Consider the following 22,771-nt stretch of genomic DNA (forward strand, 5'->3'; position numbering starts at 1 on the left):
TGTTTCTGAAGTTGCATGAGGACCACTGAAAATTCTCGACACTCTGAATGAACTTACACTGGTCCCTTAGGATCCTTCCTGCGTAGTTCTTTATGTATCTCCGTCACAGCTTCCTCCAGTGCGTCTACGTACTGCTCCGGGGCCAGCGTGTACGTCAGCTTCTCAGCGTCCTTCACTGCTGCGTCCACCATGACCTTGACTTCCTCGTTGGTCTCATCGATCTCGATGGCCTGGGCTTTTGGAGCCGTGACTGTGGTGGCATCGGTGGGCGCCTGGGAAGCGGCCACCTCAGAGGTGATGGTGGAGTCCTTCACTGTTGATGTGTCACCTATTGACAAAAAACATAAATGTTGACAAAAATCCTGAAAATGTTGCCACTGAAAACAGTCCACCAAAGATGTTGCAAAGGTTGAAATTAAAACAGTCCCCCTCCTAAAAAAAATATTGAAAACTTGCTGTTACATTTTTATGTAAGATGCTCAAAAAAAGGTTGGAATTGTTGTGCGTGTACATTTTTTTTTCTTTTTCTTTTTCTTAAATAGAAACCCTGCACTTTAGTGCAATGTTTGTTTGTATCAAAGTTTGAAAACTAATCATGTGATCACCCCATAACTTTATTCTGTATTTCAAATCAGCCCCAGTTGTCAAATGAAGTGCAAATTTAAATAGATTCCCCTCAGGTAATCCATTATTTCCCTTTAAACAAACTTTGTTGGCCCCAACAAGTTTGGTTGCTTTCACATTTTTTACACTCAGTGGTTTGAAGGGTAGCGAGTTCCGTAGAGAAGGAAGCACGACACATTTTTACAATTTCAAACTCGCGCATAACAAAAGTAATTTTAGGAGATATACTGACAAGACTAAATGCCATGTAGGTGGTTTGAATTGAAGCGCCAAAGTGCAGTGAAGCATGAGGTGTCGTGGTCGAGTGGATAAGAGCACCGGACTCAAGCTCTAATGCTTCTGTTCAACAGAGTGTGGGTTCGAATCCAGGTCGTGACACTTGTGTCCCTGAGCAAGACACTTAACTATAATTGCTTCTCTCCACCCAGGGGTAAATGGGTACCTGTGAGGGCAGAGATGGTTCTTGTGATTGGTTTAGCCATGTAGCGCATATAATTGTCGCACAGGCTGTATACTCCCCAGGGAGCTGAGATGGTTTAAGGAATGATTTAAGGCCCAGTGACCAGGGGTAATAATGTCGGAAGCGCTTTAAGACACCTAGTGAAAAAGCGCTATATAAAAACCATTTATTATTATTATCTTGTTTTTAGTCTTACCATCTTCCCCAGCAGGGTCCTCTTTTTCTCCCTCGCTCTGTGTTGGTTCTGAATGATATGATATGAGATGAATTAAAATGAGCGTGCTAATGGGAGACTTTGAAACGTTAGGTGGCAGCAGACATACCAGGTAAGCTTCCACTGTTTGCGCTGTTCTGAGCACGCGCACATAACCAAGAACAATGAATTTACCTGGCAAGTTTGCTGCCACCTAGCGCCCGGAAAAAGTCTCCCATTAAGGGGTGGCTGTCGGCATGATTATAGCAGGGTCCAATTTCATTGAGCTGCTTTAAGCAGCATTTATTGCTTACAAAGTTTTTGCTAAGCAAAAATTAGCAAGACACCAGTCAGATATGCATGTATGATATTTCCGCTGGTAACCTTATGCTGGTAAGCATAATTTTGTTGTGCTTAGCTACTTTTGGTGCTTAAGCAGCTCTATGAAATTAGGCCCAGGCCTGTTTGAAAATGGGCTCACAACAAGTTACTGACTCGCACGCGCACTAGCTATATATCTGATACATAGGGCATACACATGTGTGCATGCAGTAACTGGATGAGAGTTCATAATTACTGTACACGTAAAGCCACAGGCCTGCTGTGATCATGACGAAAGTGCCCATTTAAATGAGTCAATGCAAGCAGCTGATAAAAAATGACAATGTGTGCAAAATATGGTGAAATAAATGCTAGTACATATTGGACTGAATACAGCCCAGGTTGCGGACAGGGCTATTGTATACAATGTCAGAGCTTTACCTTTCTTAAAGCCATTGGACACTTTCGGTAAACAGTATTGTCCAAAGGCCCACACTTCGTGTATCACAACTTATATATAAAATAACAAACCTGTGAAAATTTAGGCTCAATCGGTCATCGGAGTCGGGAGAAAATAACGGGAAAACCCACTCCTGTGTTTGCACGTTTCGCCGTGTCATGACATGTGTTTAAAATAAATCCGTAATTTTCGATATCGAGAATTTATACTGTTTTAATGTTTTCTCAAAAAGTAAAGCATTTCATGGAATAATATTTCAAGAGAAGTCTTTCACCATTACCTTCTGTAAACCCTTTAAGTTATTTGTAAATCTGTGAACTTTTAATTTTTCTGTTCCGAAAGTGTCCAATAGCTTTAATAGGGAACACTGAATGTGTACATTAAATTATGAATGCATTACGCCACAGCACCTCGTAAACCATAACACACATGTAGCTCCACAATACCAAGCAGGAAAATACTAAATATTGCGGAAATGAGTGACAGATATGAGCGCTTATACAAAAGACGCCGCTATTATTAGTATTTTTGATTATTATAAATCATTTAAGTGTAGAGTAGAGATGTAGAAATGAGATTATTAAGGTATTATATTGCTGTATTTTTGTGTGGATTTATTTTAGTAGGATTTAATATGATTATTAATTTTGGTTTTTACCCATACACCGATGTGTGTTAGCACTGTATACTCAGTACTTTCCCGAGTCCTGTGAAAAAATATCACAGGCATGTTACTCGGGTGGGATTCGAACCCACGATACAGTGCTAACACACATCGGTGTATGGGTAAAAACCAAAATTAATATTCTTTATCCCCGATGCAAATTTAACATCTATTAATATGATTAATTAGATTAAAAACCAAGATCCAAAAGAAATCCAAAGCACTTTATGACAATTTTAAACTGTCAGACGGAACTCAAACATTCAAAAGATGATTGACCGACCATTGCTTCAAAATGATACAAAAGCGCATTTGCTTTAAAATTGAAAAGTTCTTGGGAAAAGATTTCAAAGGATAGTTGGGAATGATATGTACTTTCAATCAGGTGAATAACTTTCTAGTAACTTGAAAGTAATGTACATTTTTTCATGTCTGAAATTTGTTTTCATGACTGCAATTGATGTAATCTACCTTCTAATTAGTTTGTTGTATGAGTGTTATTGAGTTATACAGAAATGCACGGATTTAATTTGAAACATCATGGTCCGGAGAAGGAAAATATGCAAAAAAAAAAACCACAGAAACAAATAAAATCTTGCTGCTGGATAATACAAGTAATTGTGAGAAAATGAAAATTTGCTTTCTTTAGAATATCAACTCAAAGTGGGTAAAGCAGGAAACCAGTCATGGACAGTTGATGTTATATGACATTTTGGCTGGTCATCTTATTCTGGTAAGCAAACTTCTTTGGTGCTTAGCTACTTTTTTGTGTGTGCAAAAGTAGCTCTTATAACAATTGACTCAGGTTAAATTTCATCCCGCTGCTACATGAACTTTTCCCTTGAAAATATTGTTGCCACTGAAACAAGGGTTCTGATAAAAAAAAAAAAAAAGACAAATCACACTTAAAGATTTCCACGTCACACAAGAGAGAGCACTGCAATCAGAAATGGAATAAAAAAGTTCAAGAAAATCAGGAGGAAAGAAATATCAGTCAGATGTTTCATGCTCTGTACCTTCAGCCTCGGTGGCCGATCCCTCCGCAGTGTCATCCTCATCTTTCTCCCCTTCTGTGGGAATGGCCTTTCCCGATTCCTGGTCGTCTTTACCAGCATCTGTATCTGTGTCGGCCTTCTCTTTTTCCTCTGGGTAGGGGTTAATATTTCAGGGGAGGGGGGATGAAATGATTAAGTTTCTGGAAAAAAAGTGTTTGTGAAATATTCCAGGCTTGATTATTCTTGGAGGCAATGGAGGCAATCACGTCCATGGCCCTTGGTCTTTGCCCTGGTGTCCCTTGAAACGTTCCAATAGAGCTTTACGATTTCCTCATAGAGGTGGCCTTTAGAAAAGAGAAAGTACCTTGGTAGCCTAAGCCCTTACAAGAAAGAAGCATACTTGCTTGTAGGGGGAAAAATTACACTCAATATTTGTCTTGCTTTTCTCAAAATTTGTTGCACCAAATAATGATTTTAGAACAATAAATTGGTTGAAACCTCGAAGCCAAAGCTAGCAAAGAAAAAAAACCCCACATATGGTGGCGACAAGATAAAAGTATATATGATGCCGGTTTCAGAGTCAGATGACCAAGATAATTTGAAGAACGATAATTGGGCAGTAATTCAAATTGTTTTAACAATGCACAGAAAATCACTCCTTAAACTTGTGCAGCTACAGTATAGTGTCCACATTTACAAGCTTTATCCCAAAATAGACCATGCAAGTCTCGTGCATATTCAACAATTTTTGAGACCAATGGGAGACTTTCAGGACGCTTGGTGGCAGCAGACTTACCAGGTAAAATCCATTGTTCTCGGTAATGTGCGCATGCTCAGAATTATGTTAACAATGGAAATTTACATGTACCTGATAAGTCTGCTGCCATCTAGCGCCTCAAAGTCTCCGATTGGAGCCCTGCTTTCAAGTATTTTAAGAGTAAACATTGGGCAAGACTTGCACAGCCTTTCAAGTGCCACAAAAATAAAAATAAATCTTGGTAGTGCTTTTTTTTTACATTAAGTGTTAGATTTGTGCTGTCATTAAAACATTATTTTTTGCACAGTGCAGGAATTCCCATGTTAGTTCTCTTAGTATCCCTGTTTAATAATACGTCGTTAGCTTTATGAGCATTGCATCTTGAAGCTATAATTTTCATATATGTTTCTCATCACTACTAAACATGGCATTTTGGATGATTTGCGTTGCAGGATTTGAGGCAGCTTTGCATGTTGGGATTAAAGTGATTCTTTCGAGTAAACCATAACTCTCGATCGTGACACTTGTGCCCTCCAGCAAAAACCATTATTACTTTGTAAACAGTTGGGAAGGTAGTGCACTTTGCTGAATCAGCCAGGCTTCTAGTGGATGATACCCACGCCTACATCCTTCTGGACTGTGAAGGGGGTAACCCTGTATCAGCCCCAGGAGTAGGTGGCTGGGAAGGTAGTGCATTCTGCTATGCCAGCCAGGCTCCTAGTGTATGATACCCATGCCTACATCCTCACAGACTGTGAGGGGGTGCCGACTGGCCCTTCCTTGCCAAAACAGCCCAACCAAAAACTTAGATTTTTATTTAAGATCCTTTCTGGGTACACTTTACGGCACTTTTTTCCATTTCATAAATTCAAAGGCACGCTTGATATTGTTTTGAATATGACATATCTTAAAGCCTCTTTTAACACTTTCATCTCGTTTTTGTGGTAAAACCTCTGTACTTCCTTGCTTCAAAATGTCATTTTTCATATCAGACTGTTTGGCCATTGAAGGGCCACTTAGGGAACATTGAATCGATACTTCTGTAAACAAATGCCATTGTTGTTTACAATTCGATCGTTTGCCACTGTTTGTCTGCTTTGCTGTAGGTTTGTGGTGGGGTCCATGGGTATTGTACACCCTCTAATTCCATTTGCCCCCTCAGGTGTACAAAACACCAAGGACCACATCAGCATGCAATAACTGTAAAGGCATGCAGCCATGAGTCAATGGGAGACTTTTGGGACGTTTGGTGGCAGCAGACTTATAGGTAAAATCCATTGTTCTCGGTAATGTGCGCATGCTCAGAACTACGTAAACAATGGAAATTTACCTGATAAGTCTGCTGCCACCTAGTGTTCAAAAGTCCCCCATAGCTGCCAATCATATAAATTTGTTTTGGATAAATAATAATAAAAACAAATTCACAATTTTGTATACCGCACTTCATCACATCAAAACGCAAAGGGTAGTTAGCTAGGAACAGTGCATTCTAGGAAGAAGGAGAATTTATTACAGAACTGTTAATGCATCAGCTTGAAGACAGCCTGGAACAAAATCTTTGGGTAGAAAGATGGGTTTTCAGATTGCAGACGTGAAGCATGTCGCTCCATCATTGTGCCTATAAATGTTAAATTGGTTAAAAAACAAAGGCCCAAAATGATTGATCTGCATGGGTTTTTGAGGGTGCTTGCAGATTTATGTAGCGTAGGATGATTTGTTTGTTTGTTTGCTCTTTAAGTGGGTAGAAAGATGGGCTCACAGATTGCAGACGTAAAGCATGTCGCTCCATCATCATGCTTATAAATGTATAAATGTTAAATTGGTTTAATAACACGGGCCCAAAATGATTGATTTGCATGGATTATTAAGGTTACAGCTTGAAGATATTATGATTTTGCTCCTTCTTAATATGAGTAAACACTGACACTACGATTAGCCTCACTTAATTATGTACATGTACAATAGACCGATCCATTAGGCTCCGCCCACGGCGCACATGTGAGCAAGAACACGTAAGCCTCTCCAATGCCATTCCCACTACTCTACTCTACATGTACAATAGACCGATCCATTAGGCTCCGCCCACGGCGCACATGTGAGCAAGAACACGTAAGCCTCTCCAATGCCATTCCCACTACTCTACTCTACATGTACAATAGACCGATCCATTAGGCTCCGCCCACGGCGCACATGTGAGCAAGAACACGTAAGCCTCTCCAATGCCATTCCCACTACTCTACTCTACATGTACAATAGACCGATCCATTAGGCTCCGCCCACGGCGCACATGTGAGCAAGAACACGTAAGCCTCTCCAATGCCATTCCCACTACTCTACTCTACATGTACAATAGACCGATCCATTAGGCTCCGCCCACGGCGCACATGTGAGCAAGAACACGTAAGCCTCTCCAATGCCATTCCCACTACTCTACTCTACATGTACAATAGACCGATCCATTAGGCTCCGCCCCAGCGCACATGTGAGCAAGAACACGTAAGCCTCTCCAATGCCATTCCCACTACTCTACTCTACATGTACAATAGACCGATCCATTAGGCTCCGCCCACGGCGCACATGTGAGCAAGAACACGTAAGCCTCTCCAATGCCATTCCCACTACTCTACTCTACATGTACAATAGACCGATCCATTAGGCTCCGCCCACGGCGCACATGTGAGCAAGAACACGTAAGCCTCTCCAATGCCATTCCCACTACTCTACTCTACATGTACAATAGACCGATCCATTAGGCTCCGCCCACGGCGCACATGTGAGCAAGAACACGTAAGCCTCTCCAATGCCATTCCCACTACTCTACTCTACATGTACAATAGACCGAACCATTAGGCTCCGCCCACGGCGCACATGTGAGCAAGAACACGTAAGCCTCTCCAATGCCATTCCCACTACTCTACTCTACATGTACAATAGACCGATCCATTAGGCTCCGCCCACGGCGCACATGTGAGCAAGAACACGTGAGCCTCTCCAATGCCATTCTGCACAACTCTGCCGCGCACACCAAGCATACGCGCACGCATGTCGGACTTTTGGTTGCGCATACAGTGTTGTGATTGGTCAACACGCAATGGGGCGGAGCTTAATAGATCGGTCTATTATGCGTGGAGTTATTTACAAACAAATATTGCAAACTCGCACAAATTTATACGGTATGCAAATTGTGCACCGACAAAAACTGTACAATAATGCTAGACTTCTGACTTTGGCCTAAATACAGCAGTGAATTTGTGTGATGTGTGGAAAAGGGTTGAGTTAATAATGTTAGTTTACTGTCACACGCCTTGGGGTTTTGGTGGAAGGGGGGCGGGGCTGGTGAGTGCGGTGATAGGGGGGGGTAGGTCACATGACCCGTGTACCTTGTTCGTCTAAGTCATCTCCATCACCTTCTGAAGCGGCTGTTTGCGTTTGTTTACAGAAAAAGCAATACAGAATTTAATAAACAAGTAAACAAGGCACAGTTTAATCTCCTGGCAGAGACTAAACTGTTTGTTAAAACAGTGAAGCAGAAAAGTATGGTTCCAAGTTAGAACCAAAGACTAATCACAATTAGCAATACACCAAGTCTCACAAAGTCTTGCATTTTGTTTTAACTGTAGGTACAAACACAGGGCTTGCTGTTAACTCTAGCCAGGCCTATATAATGCAGACTTGGAGTTACATATTTGAGAGGGCATTGTAACTTGAACTTTGCAAAAATAACTTGAGCAAATCTCAGCACCATAGAAGGTTCATCTTCGACAGATAGCAGCGTTTTATAATTGTGCTCATCAGTATCATATCTTGACATGTATAAGGAGTGGCTGAGATGGCCAAGAGACCTTTATCACGCTGTCACCATCTTGGTCATGTTCCCTGTTACCAATAACAGTAATGAATGCTATACCCTTCATTGCGCATGGCACCAGACTATTATTTCATCCAGCCTCAGTTTGGTTAGAATGAGTTGGAATGGAGTGAAATTAAGAGGACCACACCGAGATGAAGGTCTAGTGGGCTAGTTCAGTGGACCCAAGCTCTTGTGTTGTCAGAGTCTTGGTTCAAATCCCACTCGTAACACTCGTGCCCTTGAGCAAAAGTCACTTAAAAATAATTGCTTCATAAAAAGTTGGGAAGGCATTTTGCTCTACCAGCCAGGCTCCTACTAGATGATACCCATGCCTTCATCCTTACGGACCGTGAAGGGGGTAACCCTGTTCCAGCCCCATGAGTATGTGGCAATGTCTACTTCACCGGACCTAAGCTCTGGTCTTGTCAGCAGCATGAGTATGGGTTCAAATACCTGTCATGACACTTGTGCTCTTGAGCAAGGCACTCATTCATAATTGCTTCGTAGAAAGTTAAGAAGGTAGTGCATTCTGCTCTACCATCCAGGCTCCGAATGGATTTTACCCATGCCTACATTCGTTATGGACTGTGAAAGAGGTTGCCCCTGTTTTAGCCAAGGAGTAAGTGGCAACAGGCCCCAGGTGACAGTTGAGTGAAAAAAAAGCAAGCAGGTCAAGCAAGCAAGACTTTGTTGACAGTTCCCACTGAATTGATCCCAGATGCATAAATAATTTTGCCAAAGAGATGACCAAAGAAATAAACAGGCCAGTTTAAAACAGAGGCCGTTTCACGACTTACTTTCTTCCTTCTCTCGTAGTTTAGCCTTGACCGTGGCGATAGCAGACTCCAGAGCTTCCAGTCGAGTCAGCTCCACCTGCTTCGCTTTGTGGATTGCCATCCGGGTCTTGATTAGTTCGTCAAGATCCAACACCTACAGGCAATAAATAATATTTATAAATACCCCAGAAGGTTTCGATACTCCTACTGGTGGAGAGCGCATCACGTGGGGGTGTTTAAACGGTCGATAATGACCAGCTGGAGCTGTTTATAACTTGCTGGCTTCCGCCATAATATACTTCAAACCTCGAGTTTTCAATTTTTAAAGTGTCTATAACTGTATTTTTTAACGTTTTTTAACAAAAGGGCATTTATGAATGGGAATAAAAGAGTAGTGACTCATTCTTAAACGTCCATTTAAAACCTTGCAGGATCGTTGCCGTGCGATTCAGCTCGGGCCTTTATCACACGGCAACGACCCTGCCTGTTTTAAACGGCTGTTAAAGAACTCGTCGCTACCCTTTTATTCCCTTAGTAATAATAACACTGGGATCTGTGTAGAAAACTTGGTGTCCAAGTGGCTGCAAAATGGTACGACCATGTTCCAGAGAAACTTGCATGAGCGACCAGGAAAAGATCCTCTGGGACTTTAACATTCAGACTGATCATGTTATAGAACATAGCCGTTCGGATGTTGTAGTCTTTAATAAGACAAAGAAGATGTGTCATCTCATTGACATAGCTGTGCCGAGAGTTTTAAGGGTAGCTTTGAAGGAGACAAGATCCAAAAGTACCAAGACCTGGCTAGGGAACTTCGTAAGATTTGGCATGTGCATGTGAAAGTAGTACCCGTGGTGGTAGGAGCGCTTGGCACCATTCCAAAAGCTTTTGGGAACAGCAAAGATCCTGGAAAAGGCATTTGAGATCTTAGGCTACAGGGCATAGCCTGACTTAAGGAGTTGCCGGCACAAAGGAAGATGTTGTCTTTCTATAGCATGCTTAGATATTCTTTAGCATTTTCAGATATATTTTATATGGTATTTGATGTGCTATTTCCCAAATTTTTAGAACGTTTTTGTCTTTGTACCCTTTTGTGCAGTTGTTATTTTTATTGTCTGGATTGTCTTTAGATAGTGATTATTTTTGCTTTTTGGTTATCCGCAGGCTTGTTCTCTGTGTAGTCTTATTTTGTATTGCCTATTCTTTGTATGTACTGTTTGCCTGGAAATAAATAAATAAATAAATTAAACAAATAAGATAAAATAAAATAATAACAATAATCTTTATTTCTATAGGGGAAATCTGCTGTACTCATGGCGCTTTACAAATATACCAACAAATTAGAAATAAAATAGAAAATAACAATATACTTCTTACAAAAAATCCAACTAACTTACCTTGGAGTTAAACTTTGACGCCAGTAGATGACACATGGTGGTCTTTCCTGAGAGCGGTGGACCCACCACGCACAGCTTACACGGAGGCCTGGGTTGAGGGCTGACCAAGTAGGGTCTGGGATTCTTCAGGAATTTCTCCATCGCTTCCGGGCCAGACATGACGTAGATTTTGTCAAGGAACCTGAAAACAAACAAAAGCATCACAAATTATGTATCACTGTACTGAGCCACAAATGTAATGCGATTGTGATTGACTATCATCACAATTTAGGAATGAACTGAAAAATCTAACTATTAATTTAAAATATGACAACATCAAACAGTTTTGTATTTTTACAAAAATTGCACTTGAAAGGTATAACAGACATAGACATTTTACAACTTTCAGGTGATTTTTTAGCCGCTTTCTATTTGAAAATGAGTGCATCACAAAACTTAACTTGACCTTTGAGTCCCTCTTAAAAAGTTTTGCTGGGTTATACAGAATAATTACTAATTAAAACGGATACATAGTTTAAAACAACGGACTGGCAACACATATATAGCGCTTAATAAATTAAACACAGTAGTTCAAACCAGTGGCTGGGTAACGACATAATTCTCTACGATCTGACAGCAACTGACTTACCCCACAGCAAACTCCGGTTTGCCCGGCACCACGTTGCCTCTCTGTAGCTCCACGGGGCACATCCTAGCCCAACGGCTCCGCCTCCACCGGTACCTAGGCGCCACCACGTTGGTGCCCCCGAGGGTGCGCATCAGCTCCTCAGTCTCGATGTCTTCGGGTATGTCCTCCTCGTCTTGGTTCTGAAGGCGAATGGGGACCGCGGCGCGGCGTAGGACGTACGTGTTGAGCTTCATCATCAGCTCCTTGAAGAGGTTTGTGGAGAGCTTGTTGGCGTCCATCTCGATCAGGTATTGCTGGTCGTGGTCTGCTATGTAATCCTGCATGAAGAACCACGAACAGAGAGGTTCAAAACTCAACATTCTAACAGCACTGGACTTAACAGATGGACTTTTGCATCGGGGGATAAAGAATATTAACTTTGGTTTTACCCGTAGCACCGAAGTGTGTTAGCACTGTATACTCAGTACTTTCCGAAGCTCTGTGTAAGAAAATCACAGGCATATTACTCGGGTGGGATTCAAACCCACAACGTTGGTATTCTAGAGCAGTGTCTTACCAACTAGACCACCAAGATTCGCCGGTAGCTAGAGGCAGTATGAATCCTATACTTAAGCAGCGGGTACCACAACGATTTAATAGATGAACTTGATTATAGTCCAAGCACTGGACTAGATTATAGATGACAAACCATCTGTCCCTCTTTGAAGAAGACATAGCACTATAGGTGCATACACAATACACCATGAAATGTCTGTCGCCCTACAAAAGGGGGTGGCATAAAAGTTGTTCTGGGCAACCAAAACTATTTACTGTAAACAAGTTTTAGACAAATTTCGCGGACATACACATAACACCACTTGAAGTGGTAAAACCTGAAACATTTACATAACAAAAACTTGAAGAAGGCATAGTTAAAAAGAAAAGAAAAAAAGAAAGCAGGCCTACCTCAAACATCCGCAGCATTTTGTCTTTATAAGCTACGATGTTGTCTTGTGCATGTTGTAGCATATCCTCTGGTCTCCGTACAAGCCGTTCTGTGATCTCAAAACTTAATTCTTCTCTCGGCTCTTCCTCCTGACAAAAACAAAACAATCCCAAAAATACAATAACTGTAAGAAATTCTGTAAACACTTTTGTTTTTAAAACTCAATGTTGAAATAAGTTTAATGTAAATGTTTCATCATAAACTCCATGCTTTCGTGAACGCAGATTCTTTGCTTACGGTGAGCAGAGCCATGATACCGGGCCCTGCCGTCTGCCTATAGTCCCCTACTTAAGAAGCAGTTGCATAACAGGAGGCATGTAGAGGGGTTCAGAGACATTTAACTTTAAGGTGTTCCTGCAATTTGAGCACGAACCCCTCAAACCAATGTAATTTTGCTGTATTTTGCTTACTCTTTTTAATAGCTAAATGTTTATATGTAAAAATACTGTCCAGCGTTTTGAGATTTTTTTTTATGTAAGACGCTATATAAAAAATAAATTATTATTAAATTATTTCTTATTGCTTTGTTGTTTTCCCCTTCCTCTTCTCCATCAATTGACTCCAGATTGTAAAACGAATGGAACCTTTACACTCAACAGACAAATGAACCTTAATGAAAGGACAGAACAGTTTTCATGATGTCAAAACGTCATCAGGTGTCAGATAACAAGTTTTTTCTAAAGGGGGGGGGGGGAGGTTTCTTTGTTGAGGGGGGAGGGGCTATTTGTTGTATCAAACCATTCATTTTATGGGTCTAATTATTTGTTAGGTCTAATTGTTTGTTGGGAAAAAAGGGGGGCCAAGGGTTCTTCGAGAGAGGTGTTAAGTAGCTCCCTGCTCACCTCCTCCTCCCCTACACTATCCTTCCATCCCTTCTTCCCCTTTCTCCCTCCCCTTCTTCCCATTCCATCCCTCCTCATCCTTCTCTTATTCACCTCCTCCTCTCCCAAGCCTTCCTCCGCCTCTTCCTCCTCTTCTTCTTCTTCTTCCTCCTCCCCCTCGCCGTCCTGGTTGGGCTTGGCCTCTGGTCTATCTGGATTCCATACGTCCATTGTGTACAGTATGTTGGTGGCGGGGTCAACCCTCTGACCGACACGCCGATCCTCAAGATCTCTGTCTGGCATCTGGTTAGAACAAAAATGAAGAAATAATCATGAAAAGGGCCTTAAAACCTCTCACAATTTTTCCTGTTTGGAATTAATCCTTAGTCTTTCATTGGGTGCGTTCGATTAGCTTCCCTGGGTCGACCCTGGCCTGCCCCCGGTACATTCGAATAGCTTTGACGTCATTCCAGGGGCTCACCCGCGTCAGCCCCAAGTGCCCTGCTTGTGGAACGGCAGGTCTGATACTTCATGGAGGCAATAAGGGCAATTGCCTTCATGCCCCTGGTCATTGCCTTGGTGCCCTTGAAATGATCCAGTAGAAATTTACAATTTCCTCATAGGGTGCATGATGTCACCACGAGAGGGTGAGTGTGATGGTTCGATTAGCGCTTGTCAGGGGCTTACCCTAATGAGCACGCGGGTCGCCATGGGGAAGCTAATCGAACGCACCCATTGACAAACTCAAAAGTAAGGTGGAGAAACTTTTTGAAGCTGAAGATAGGTATTTAGTAGGTTTTATAGTTAAAGTAATAAACCGTAAGCTTTTAAAAGTGAGTGGGTAGGTAGCTTAAAATCATTTGTGGGGTGAAAACATGAAAAATTCACAGAGCTGCTCAAGAAGAATATACAACTTAAAACTTTGTTGCCAAGCAAAAAAATCACAGATGGTACAAACAATGTACATGAGAAATGGCAGTTTTGCTGGTAACCATATTATGGTGAGCATAACTTGTGCTTGGCTACTATTTGAGTAGCCTGAACATCTGATGTCACACTTCGTGGCTTGTGATTTATGCCAGAGATCTGCTGTTGAGCTCAGGTACATAATCACCTTTGACCTCGCATCACTTCACATGGCTTTCATGGTTCTGGAGATTGGCAGTTAAATTAGACAAACATAACATATAAAGCTAACACCTGTCTTACCCTGAGGTTGATGATGAAATCTGGTTTCAGTGTCCAGTTTTGAACGAGCTCGAGCTGATCCGTGACCTTCATGTAGTCTTCGCTCAAGGAGGGAAAGCCATCTAGTACATAACCTAAACATCAAATAAAAAGCATGTAATAATTGCAGAAAAGAAGGAACAAAAAACCTCACACACTTAATAGATCTAATAATTGATTCAGGATAAAGAATGATATTTTGGCAGGTCTTTCCTTTACACCGATGCGTGAAAAGTTGACAAGATCATTAATTGAACCTGTAACCCAAGATTAATGTGCCAGCTCTCTACAAACTGAGCTATCTAGCCATAGTATTGGTGGTGTCCCTATTTCTCAAATATCTTCGTTCAGGGGTGCCAGTCAGAAGCTATTCATACATGTAACTGCCCTGCAGCCCGGGATCACATCCGAGTTTATAATAACAGGCATGTGAGTAACTAGCCATGAAAAAAAGAGGAAAAGAGAAAACCAGGCAAGCAAAAAAGAGGAAAAGACAATTTTCCTATACTTTTGTACACAGTAAGTTAAGGAAAAAAGAGGAAAATCAAAACCCAAAAAGAGGAAATCAGCTGAAAAGAGGAAGTCTCACATGCCTGATAATACAACCTAGGAAGCAGCAGGGGGGATTACCTTGTGTGCTACATGTAGATGTGTACTTGTAAAAGTATTTCCTATGATCAACCACGAGGAAAACTGACTGGGTAAATTTTAATTATGTTGACAAAGATATTGACATTTTAGGAAGATGGCCAACATAGGGATGGATAGCTCAGTTGGTAGAGCGCTGTAGGCAGAAAATCTGGAGGTCGTTGGTTCAAATCCTGCTCTTGGCAATTTTTCTTTGTTCAACCCCTCGTGCACTATCCTATCTTCATTCAATAGGCCTACTCCTTTTGATTGATAACATTAAACAAACAATCTGTACCAGTTGTCAACTTGTCCTTTTAAATATTTCTTTTTATTATTTTTTTATTTCCCCCTGAATGTCAAATCATGTTGAAGTATTTCCTGAAATAAAATTGTTTCTACCTACCAACCCGCCTTTCTCGCAGTACATTACAGGAAACAAAACCATTTGTTTTGTCAGGCCTAACCTAAGAGTTTACTCACCATGATGGGTCACCTCTGGAGAATTGATCTTCTCTTCGATCAGTCTCGCTGTCATCTCCTCGGGAATAGCGCCCCCACGCAGCAGGATGTCCTGAAGACGTTTGCCTGTCTCTGTCTGGAGGTCAATGTGCTGCAGGATGAGGTCGGTGGCGTGGACGAGCTCGCAGCGCCACGTTAGCGCCAGACGCTTGGCGAGGGTCGTCTTGCCTGAGCCTGGTTTTCCCAGCACGATGAAGCAGGTCGGTTTGGAGTGCAGGAACCGTAGCTCAGCCTGTGGGTGGGTCACCGAATGGAAGACAATTGGTCAAAACCAAACTCTTTTTGAAGAGATAAAACTAGCATAATTGCGTCATAAACAAATTGGGAAGGTAGTGAATTCTGCTCTACCAACCAGACTCCTAGTTGATAATATCCATGCCTACATAATTCTGGACTGTGACTAGGATAACCCTGTTTCCGCCCCAGGAGCAGGTAGCAACATGCTGGCATTTGATTTGGGTCAGTAGCCAAAATCCATCAAGTGTAGGTCTCACATTGAAGTGGTTGTCTGGGCCTTCTGATGTTACATGTAGGTGATCTCTCATAAAACATGAAATGTTGAAATAAAGTGCAATAAATTTGCAATTTTACTTTTCATATCATGCTAACAAGTCGACGACTAAGTTGGATTTGAAACTTTGCATGATGGAAATACGATATAGTAAGGTTGGCGATAATACCAAGTATTGATAATCTCTAATTGAGTTCTGAAAAGAACCATTGGTTTCAACTCGAAGTTTCGATCAGTTTGAACTAATCGTCTTTGGAGAAAAACGGCTATTTTCAAAACCACCCCAACTAAATTATAAATTATCATTACATGGTGTTACTGCAAACCTTACCATCAGCGACTGTCTTACGTTATCAAAACTAATCTAATGACCCACCTGATCTTCATCAAATGGATCAGCATCCATTGGCTGAAGTAGCTCCGTCAGTGATTTGGCTGCTTCTATCTCACTCATGCTGGCTACACTGACGACTCGGCGTTCATTATTGTCTTCCATCGGTATCGGCATTGTTATCCCGCCACCAGGGGTGACGGATTGAAATGCTGCCATTGTGTTTGGTCTCGTCTCTGCCAGGTCGATCGTGACACTTGGCGTCGACGGCTCCATCATCATATTCGCTTCTTCCTATACGCGCAAAAACGGCAAAATTTAAACAGTTAACAAACAATTACAATTTATAAATATTACAAATACTGACAAAATTGCCTAGCCATGCTCTACAGAATTCCTTTTGAACTTGTAGACATCATCTATTCTTAGGCCTTAATCTTCGCCCGAACAGCAAGGGGTATTTATGATGAATGAACTTTGTCTTTGTTTGCTTGCATTTGCAATGCAAGCTAAATTGCAAACCAAAAATCAGAACTTTTATTTTCAAAGAAAATACCAATGTCATTTATACTTATAGAGTTTGTGCAAATAAAACGGAAGTTTAAATTTGCATCTGGAATTTTGAACTTTCCTTGGCCTTGCACATGCAATCAATTCAAATGCAAAAAATAAATATGAATTTTGTTCAGCACAGAACTTTCTGTTCAAAAGGAAATACAAATTTGGCATTTAAATTATAGATCGGATATTGTGCAGTTTGTAGTAGGCCTACTCAAGTACAATAGACAATGTAACATTAGTTCTAAGACTTAGTTTTTAAACTAAAAGACTTTTTTTAGAGGAGCGAGCTGACAATCGAACTGACAGTGACAGGCGTTTCCACCCCATTCACTTGTGCACAAAATAAACTTCAAAACTTCAAAAGTTGAAAAACTGACTATGTTTTCGAGACTTATTTGAGGTTTTATATTATGTTTAATTCCATTTAAAGCTGTAATACTAGTTCTTTTTTTAATTGACACTTTAATGGCACCATTGAAACATACAGCTCAAGTGAAATTTCACATAAAACTAGCGTTTCATTCCCAATTTCGTATATCACAACACTCACCTCATTCTCCGCCATGTTGTTTGATCACCATGGCGATCTCGCGTTTCAACGCGTGGTTTCTCGAGATCTGACTCGGCATCCAGAATCTACGGTGGCCGCAACATGTCATAGACCTAATCGCAAATACTCGGTACGTGGATGATAGCGCCCTCTCGTGGGGAAAATTGTGAGAAATCAACATGAGAAGGTCTTCCACCAAGATTAATTTCACGTATAAAGATGGCACAAAGTGGCTATACGAAAAAACAAACTTGGCAGGAGCCTGTTGAGCCATGGAGGTAGAAATGGTTGAGCCGACTGAATGTAAACTATGGGCTTTTTACATCATGTTTACCATTTGAACAGAGTAGTCGCCCATTTTGTCCAGTGTCCCTCATAGTTGTGGGCACGTAATCGCTTTTAAATGGCCTTCCAAGATAAAGCCTCTTCGGGCTATAAAATAAATTCAAGCCGTCGAAAATAATCCATAGGTGACCCAGGTTATTGTCTTTTTGTAGAGTTTCACAGTTTTAACTTTTAAAGAGTCGTGCCCATCGTATATGTGGTGACTTTTCCAGATATTATTGTCATCAAAAGATGGTGGTCAATGAAAATGCCACAAATTGTGTCCCCAAATATATGGCGAACTGTGTACAAACTCCTTCTGATCTTTTGAATCATGGACAGGATCTCCGCTTGTCTTGGCCCAAGAAGTGCTCGGTATCGAGGATGGGGATGGGCCAACCTGCCGGCAGACAGATTTGAATTCCCAAATGGCGGCCCCGCTTTGCCGAATTTTTAACCCCGTGCCCCCAACAAATAACTGGCCTGCCACCAATGAATGGGCCTCTGAAATTTCATAATAATTTAGCTTTTGCAATTCATTATTATTGATGTATTCACGTGACTTAACCATTATGCATTGAGAGCACATGCTTAGTAATGTCACATGACTCTTATGCGTGAAGCTTTGTTAATCTTAACTGTTTTATGTTGATAACCTACAATATAGATTGTACAGTGTTGAGATTGTGCTCAACATAAAACAGCCGTCTGATATATTCTCACACCCTTTGACCCCTCGACTGATGGGCCATTTAACAACATGGCGTTTTTCGTGGCGGAAGAAATAATGAAAAACGACGGCAAGAAATGGTTTATCTTGTCATATCTGTTTGTGTTTTCTCTCTTAGGTGGACGATCGGAAGTTGAAGCTTGTAGTGTCAATGATGGGGCGTTTGATTTGACTCCAATTCAAAAATGGTGAGATTTGTAACTCTTTTCCTTCACCGTTGTTGCTGCAAAAACAGGAGTGTCATTTTTGTTCGTTCGTACCACCACCACATACAAACTAAAATAAAGAAATTTGCAGGTTAGCCTATGTTTACTTCTAGAAACTTGGGAGGCTTATAGTTTCTAGAAGTAGCCTATGTTGTGCCAGTGCTGAGCAAGTAAGACTATACTCCTCTGGATGGGATATTGGAAGACATTATAAAATAGACTATTTTGAAGGGATCACTTATATTATAACATTCAGGACCCTTGCTGTTATGATTCATGATTCAGACTTTATTTCCTTTGTTTACTGCTTGCCTCGGATGTCGGACACTTCGTACCTTTGCCACTTCATACCTCCCTCCGGGACACTTCGTACTGTGGGCAGGGTACGAAGTGACCATCAGCTGAGTCACTTCGTACCTTCATTAAAATGTGGATTCATCAATAGTTTAATGTTCATTAAAATAAAAGTTAATAATACTTAGTGAATTGTTATTTTTGTTTGAATATGTGAATGTCATTTTTAATGTGAAATTAATATTTTGTATAAGTTAATTACTGCCAAGGACAACATCTTCCGCCAATATTTTTTGCAAATATTTTAAAGTCAAACAATCACACAATCGTCAAAATGGCTCCTTGGTCCCAACAAAATAGTAAAAATTGGTTTGATTTGCTTTTATTTCATAATCATCCGATCACAAAGCACAAAATCATCATAAACGATGCTGAAATCCCGATTTAGTACGAAGGTAGGAAGTGTGTCGTAAGAAGGTACTAGTAAGAAGGTACGAAGTGTCCAAGGTACGAAGTGTCCAAAGTCACTTCGTACCTTGAAAAGGTACGAAGTGTCCAGGGTATGAAGTGGCAAAGGTGCGAAGTGTCCTGACACCAACAAAGTGTCCTGCCACCCGTGCCTCCGTGGTAGGGAGCCACAAAAGTGGTGGCAGAATACACCATTTTGTTTCATAATTAAAACTAATGCCAATGGATTTCGTTATTTGAAGTTGAAATTAGGCAATTATAAGTGAAATGTGTTGTCGTTCAAACGAAGTGTTTTCATTTAAAATGCCCGCCGTTCACGCAAATAGCGCACACGCACTGCCTTGTAACACCCCTTTCACAGAATTGTTTAGTCCAACTCAGCCGCGGCTCGGCAGTTGGAGGCATATATGCTTCAGGAAGTACGATGCCCAATTCCGTGCTTTCGTGGTTGGGTTCATCCAAGGTGAAAGGGGGAGGGGGAATGTTTTTTACCCTAACCCAACCCCAACCTTCACCCACCCGCAAATGTCAATCCTAACCCTAACCCTAACCCTATCCCTCACCCGACCCCTATCCCTACCCCTACCCCTACTCCCACCCTACCTCTAACCCTAGCCCTACCCCTATATTCTAACCCTATCCCTACCCCAAACCCTCACCCCCCCCCCCCCCCCCCCCCCCCCCCCCCGCCCCCGGCCCCCAAACAGGGGGACAGTGTTTGACCATGGAGGAGAGGTTTTAAAAGAACCAAAGCCTTGGTTGTGAAGATGGCTTTGTCATTGAAACTGAAAGAGTGCCTTGTCATGCTTGAAAATGCTTTTCATTGTTCCATGAGCAATCGAATATTAACAAGTTTATCTTCAATCAAAATATGACGCCACGATTTAAAAAAAAGCACAATGGATGTGGAAAAGCATTTATGTGAAGTTGGATTTAGGAAAAGTGTTTGAATAGGCTGTTCAGTACTAAACATGTATACAAGATATGTGTATGGGAGTGATCGTAATGCGCAAATGCGCAGAATATAGTTAGAATGTGAAACCTGCACTACGCCTTGGGGGCGAATGCACCAATTGAACAATCTATTAGTTATTGACCATGTTTGACACTTGCTAAGTTAATGGAAGTACATTATGCATTGATTGAAGACTTTTTTCTTTCTTTAGTGATCAGTAAGGTTTAAGAAAATGATTGAGAAGAAGACAAGTTTTTTGACCTCATACCTGCCCACTGTTCAAATTTAATTGGAAGTGTCCAGATATTTTTAGACTAATGTACATGTACATGTGTACATGTACATGCCGCGAAAATTAGAACAAGAGACAGCAATGAACAAGATAAAATAGTGCTGTCAAAAGAGGTAGCCATTTGCTTGTGACAGTAGAGATTTTCTTGGTGAACAGTGATTTGTTTCATTGTCTAAAATACTAATCGTTTGTAAACATGCTTGCACAACTCCTTGCGTCACTATCTGTGATGTAAGAAAACTGGTGTTCCTATTTTTGAGGTTTCAATGTTGGCAGGTATGCATCCCGCCTTTGTTCTGTTGAAAACTTCCTCAGTGGTTGCATCTATTTACATCAAAGAAATCTTTTATGGAAAACATATCTTTTATGGAAACAATATTATCTTTCTCTCATTGAAGGAACACATGGGTCTTCAAGACAGACAAGTTAGGGTCGTCATCTTCGATGTCCACATTCTACATGAACTTGTGTAACAATGTCCGAGGGACCGTGGCCGCGACTCAATGCTCCAGTGACACAAGCTCCATCTGTCTCAAACAGGAGAACATCTACACCAACGTCGGAACTCACAATGGCACGATTACCGCCACCGCTAATGAGGGGGGCGGAGGTTTCCGTCTGGATTACAGAGGGGGTGTGTGCTCCAGTGTGGCTTCGGAGTCAACAGCTGTGCCGGAAATGTGGCAGACGACTATCGAATTCAAATGCGACAAAACGCTTGTGAGTAGAGGTGTTTACTGCTAAACGATTGTTTAGGTTTTTAGGTTTTTCTTGAGTTCAGAGTATGAAGAGTTTAAATTTGAGATCATTGACAACCTCTTCCACATGAACACTATAACAACTGTTTACCCTAGGCTGTCATGCAATATGTATTCAATACACCTCTCTTAATATTCATGCCACTGACTGCGGACGTGCGCCTAATTTTGGGGTAAGAATTATGACGTCGTGCGTAAATATTAAGAGAGGCGTATCAAACTCGGTTTATACATCCTGTCAATGTTTCATACAAAGCAAATTTTACATCACAGCTCTGTTTTCGCTGCAAATGTTTCACATGAGTAGAGCACAGGACAACTCTTCCATATTTTCGTTGCGATATTTTTTATTTCAACACTACGCATCACATTTGCATTTGCAGAAAGGTTGAATTGTGAATTGTGTTTTTAGTGGTGTTTCTTCAAATAACCAGTTGTGTCATGTACGCTTTCATTCAAAATTTGTACTGGGTATTTCGTTGAGATGTTACTTGACAACCAGTCAGATTGACTGTTGCGACCGAGTGGTAGAGTGTCGCGGCTGAGTGGTTAAGAGCATCGAATTCAAGTTCTAGTGCTAAGTCACCGGAGTGTGGGTTCGAATCCCGGTCGTGCAGTTGTGTCCTTGATCAAGATACTTTACTATAATTGCTTCTCTTCACCCAGGTGTATAAATGGGTACCTGCGAAGGTAGAGGTTGATATTGTGAATGAAAAGCTTTCGGATCGCCACGGCAGCTCGGGGCTGTATACTCCCTAATGGGAGCTGAGAAAGATTAAAGGGATGTTTATTGGCCCAATGACCAGGGGACTAATGTAAAGCGCATTGATACAGTTTATTGTGAAATGCGCTATATAAGAATTTGTTATTATTATTGAATGAATCATTTATTTCCCGTTGTGTTTGTAGGGCTCTCCGATTTTCATCGGGCAATCCAACTGCACGTACTTCTTTGAATGGCACAGCACAGTGGCGTGCAAAAGTTCTCCCGCTGTGAATGAGGTGCGATGTTCACTCTACGATAACAACTACAAGAAGCGTGACCTGTCACCGCTCATCAAAGAGAGAGGGGGGTATAAGGTCGACTCCCACATTGACGCTGAGTTGTACATCAACGTGTGCAGGGATATTACTCCATGTATGTTATTTGATTTCAAATATTTCAGAGATTTGTCGGAGCCAAATTTCTAAAGCAGACAATGGTGCTTAACATTTTTCTGCTAAGCAAAAATACCCAGGGCCCAATTTCATAGAGCTGCTAAGCACAAAAATTTGCTTAGCATGGAATTTTTGCCTCGATAAAAACAGGATTACCAACCAAATTTCCACATGATTTTCAGGATAAGCAAACAACAGCTGAATACCACTAACGGGCAATATGCAACAAATACAAATTTTGTTGGTAATCTTGTTTTTACCAAGAAAGAAATTTCATGCTAAGCAAATTTTTGTGCTTAGCAGCTCTATGAAATTGGGCCCAGGAT

General features: G+C 41.3%; 2 protein-coding genes across 6 annotated transcripts in view; one reads left to right on the forward strand and one right to left on the reverse strand.

Annotated features, from left to right (window-relative positions):
• Positions 1–17,313, reverse strand: part of LOC139946827 (adenylate kinase 9-like) — a 45,711-nt gene extending 28,398 nt beyond the window's left edge. For 3 of the 5 annotated variants that reach the window (XM_071944544.1, XM_071944541.1, XM_071944540.1), the window contains exons 1-13: positions 17,261–17,313; positions 16,195–16,443; positions 15,269–15,539; positions 14,141–14,253; positions 12,953–13,234; positions 12,071–12,199; positions 11,126–11,442; positions 10,498–10,678; positions 9,122–9,254; positions 7,855–7,893; positions 3,739–3,867; positions 1,281–1,328; positions 58–328 (exon numbers count right to left, since the gene is read on the reverse strand). In XM_071944544.1, coding sequence (XP_071800645.1) covers positions 58–328; positions 1,281–1,328; positions 3,739–3,867; positions 7,855–7,893; positions 9,122–9,254; positions 10,498–10,678; positions 11,126–11,442; positions 12,071–12,199; positions 12,953–13,234; positions 14,141–14,253; positions 15,269–15,539; positions 16,195–16,443; positions 17,261–17,275 — 2,177 coding nt within the window. In that variant the 5' untranslated portion in view covers positions 17,276–17,313. The remainder of the gene's footprint in view (positions 1–57; positions 329–1,280; positions 1,329–3,738; positions 3,868–7,854; positions 7,894–9,121; positions 9,255–10,497; positions 10,679–11,125; positions 11,443–12,070; positions 12,200–12,952; positions 13,235–14,140; positions 14,254–15,268; positions 15,540–16,194; positions 16,444–17,260) is intronic. The other 2 variants (XM_071944543.1, XM_071944542.1) reach the window with 1 other exon arrangement.
• Positions 17,314–18,355: 1,042 nt separating this feature from the next.
• LOC139946948 (cation-independent mannose-6-phosphate receptor-like) overlaps positions 18,356–22,771 on the forward strand; it is a 53,668-nt gene continuing 49,252 nt past the window's right edge. The window contains exons 1-3 of the mRNA XM_071944736.1: positions 18,356–18,502; positions 20,928–21,249; positions 22,197–22,425. Of these exons, the coding sequence (XP_071800837.1) occupies positions 18,372–18,502; positions 20,928–21,249; positions 22,197–22,425 (682 nt within the window). The 5' untranslated portion in view covers positions 18,356–18,371. The remainder of the gene's footprint in view (positions 18,503–20,927; positions 21,250–22,196; positions 22,426–22,771) is intronic.

The sequence above is a fragment of the Asterias amurensis genome, chromosome 14, assembly GCF_032118995.1.
Source record: "Asterias amurensis chromosome 14, ASM3211899v1".
NCBI classification, from domain to species: Eukaryota; Metazoa; Echinodermata; class Asteroidea; order Forcipulatida; family Asteriidae; genus Asterias; species Asterias amurensis.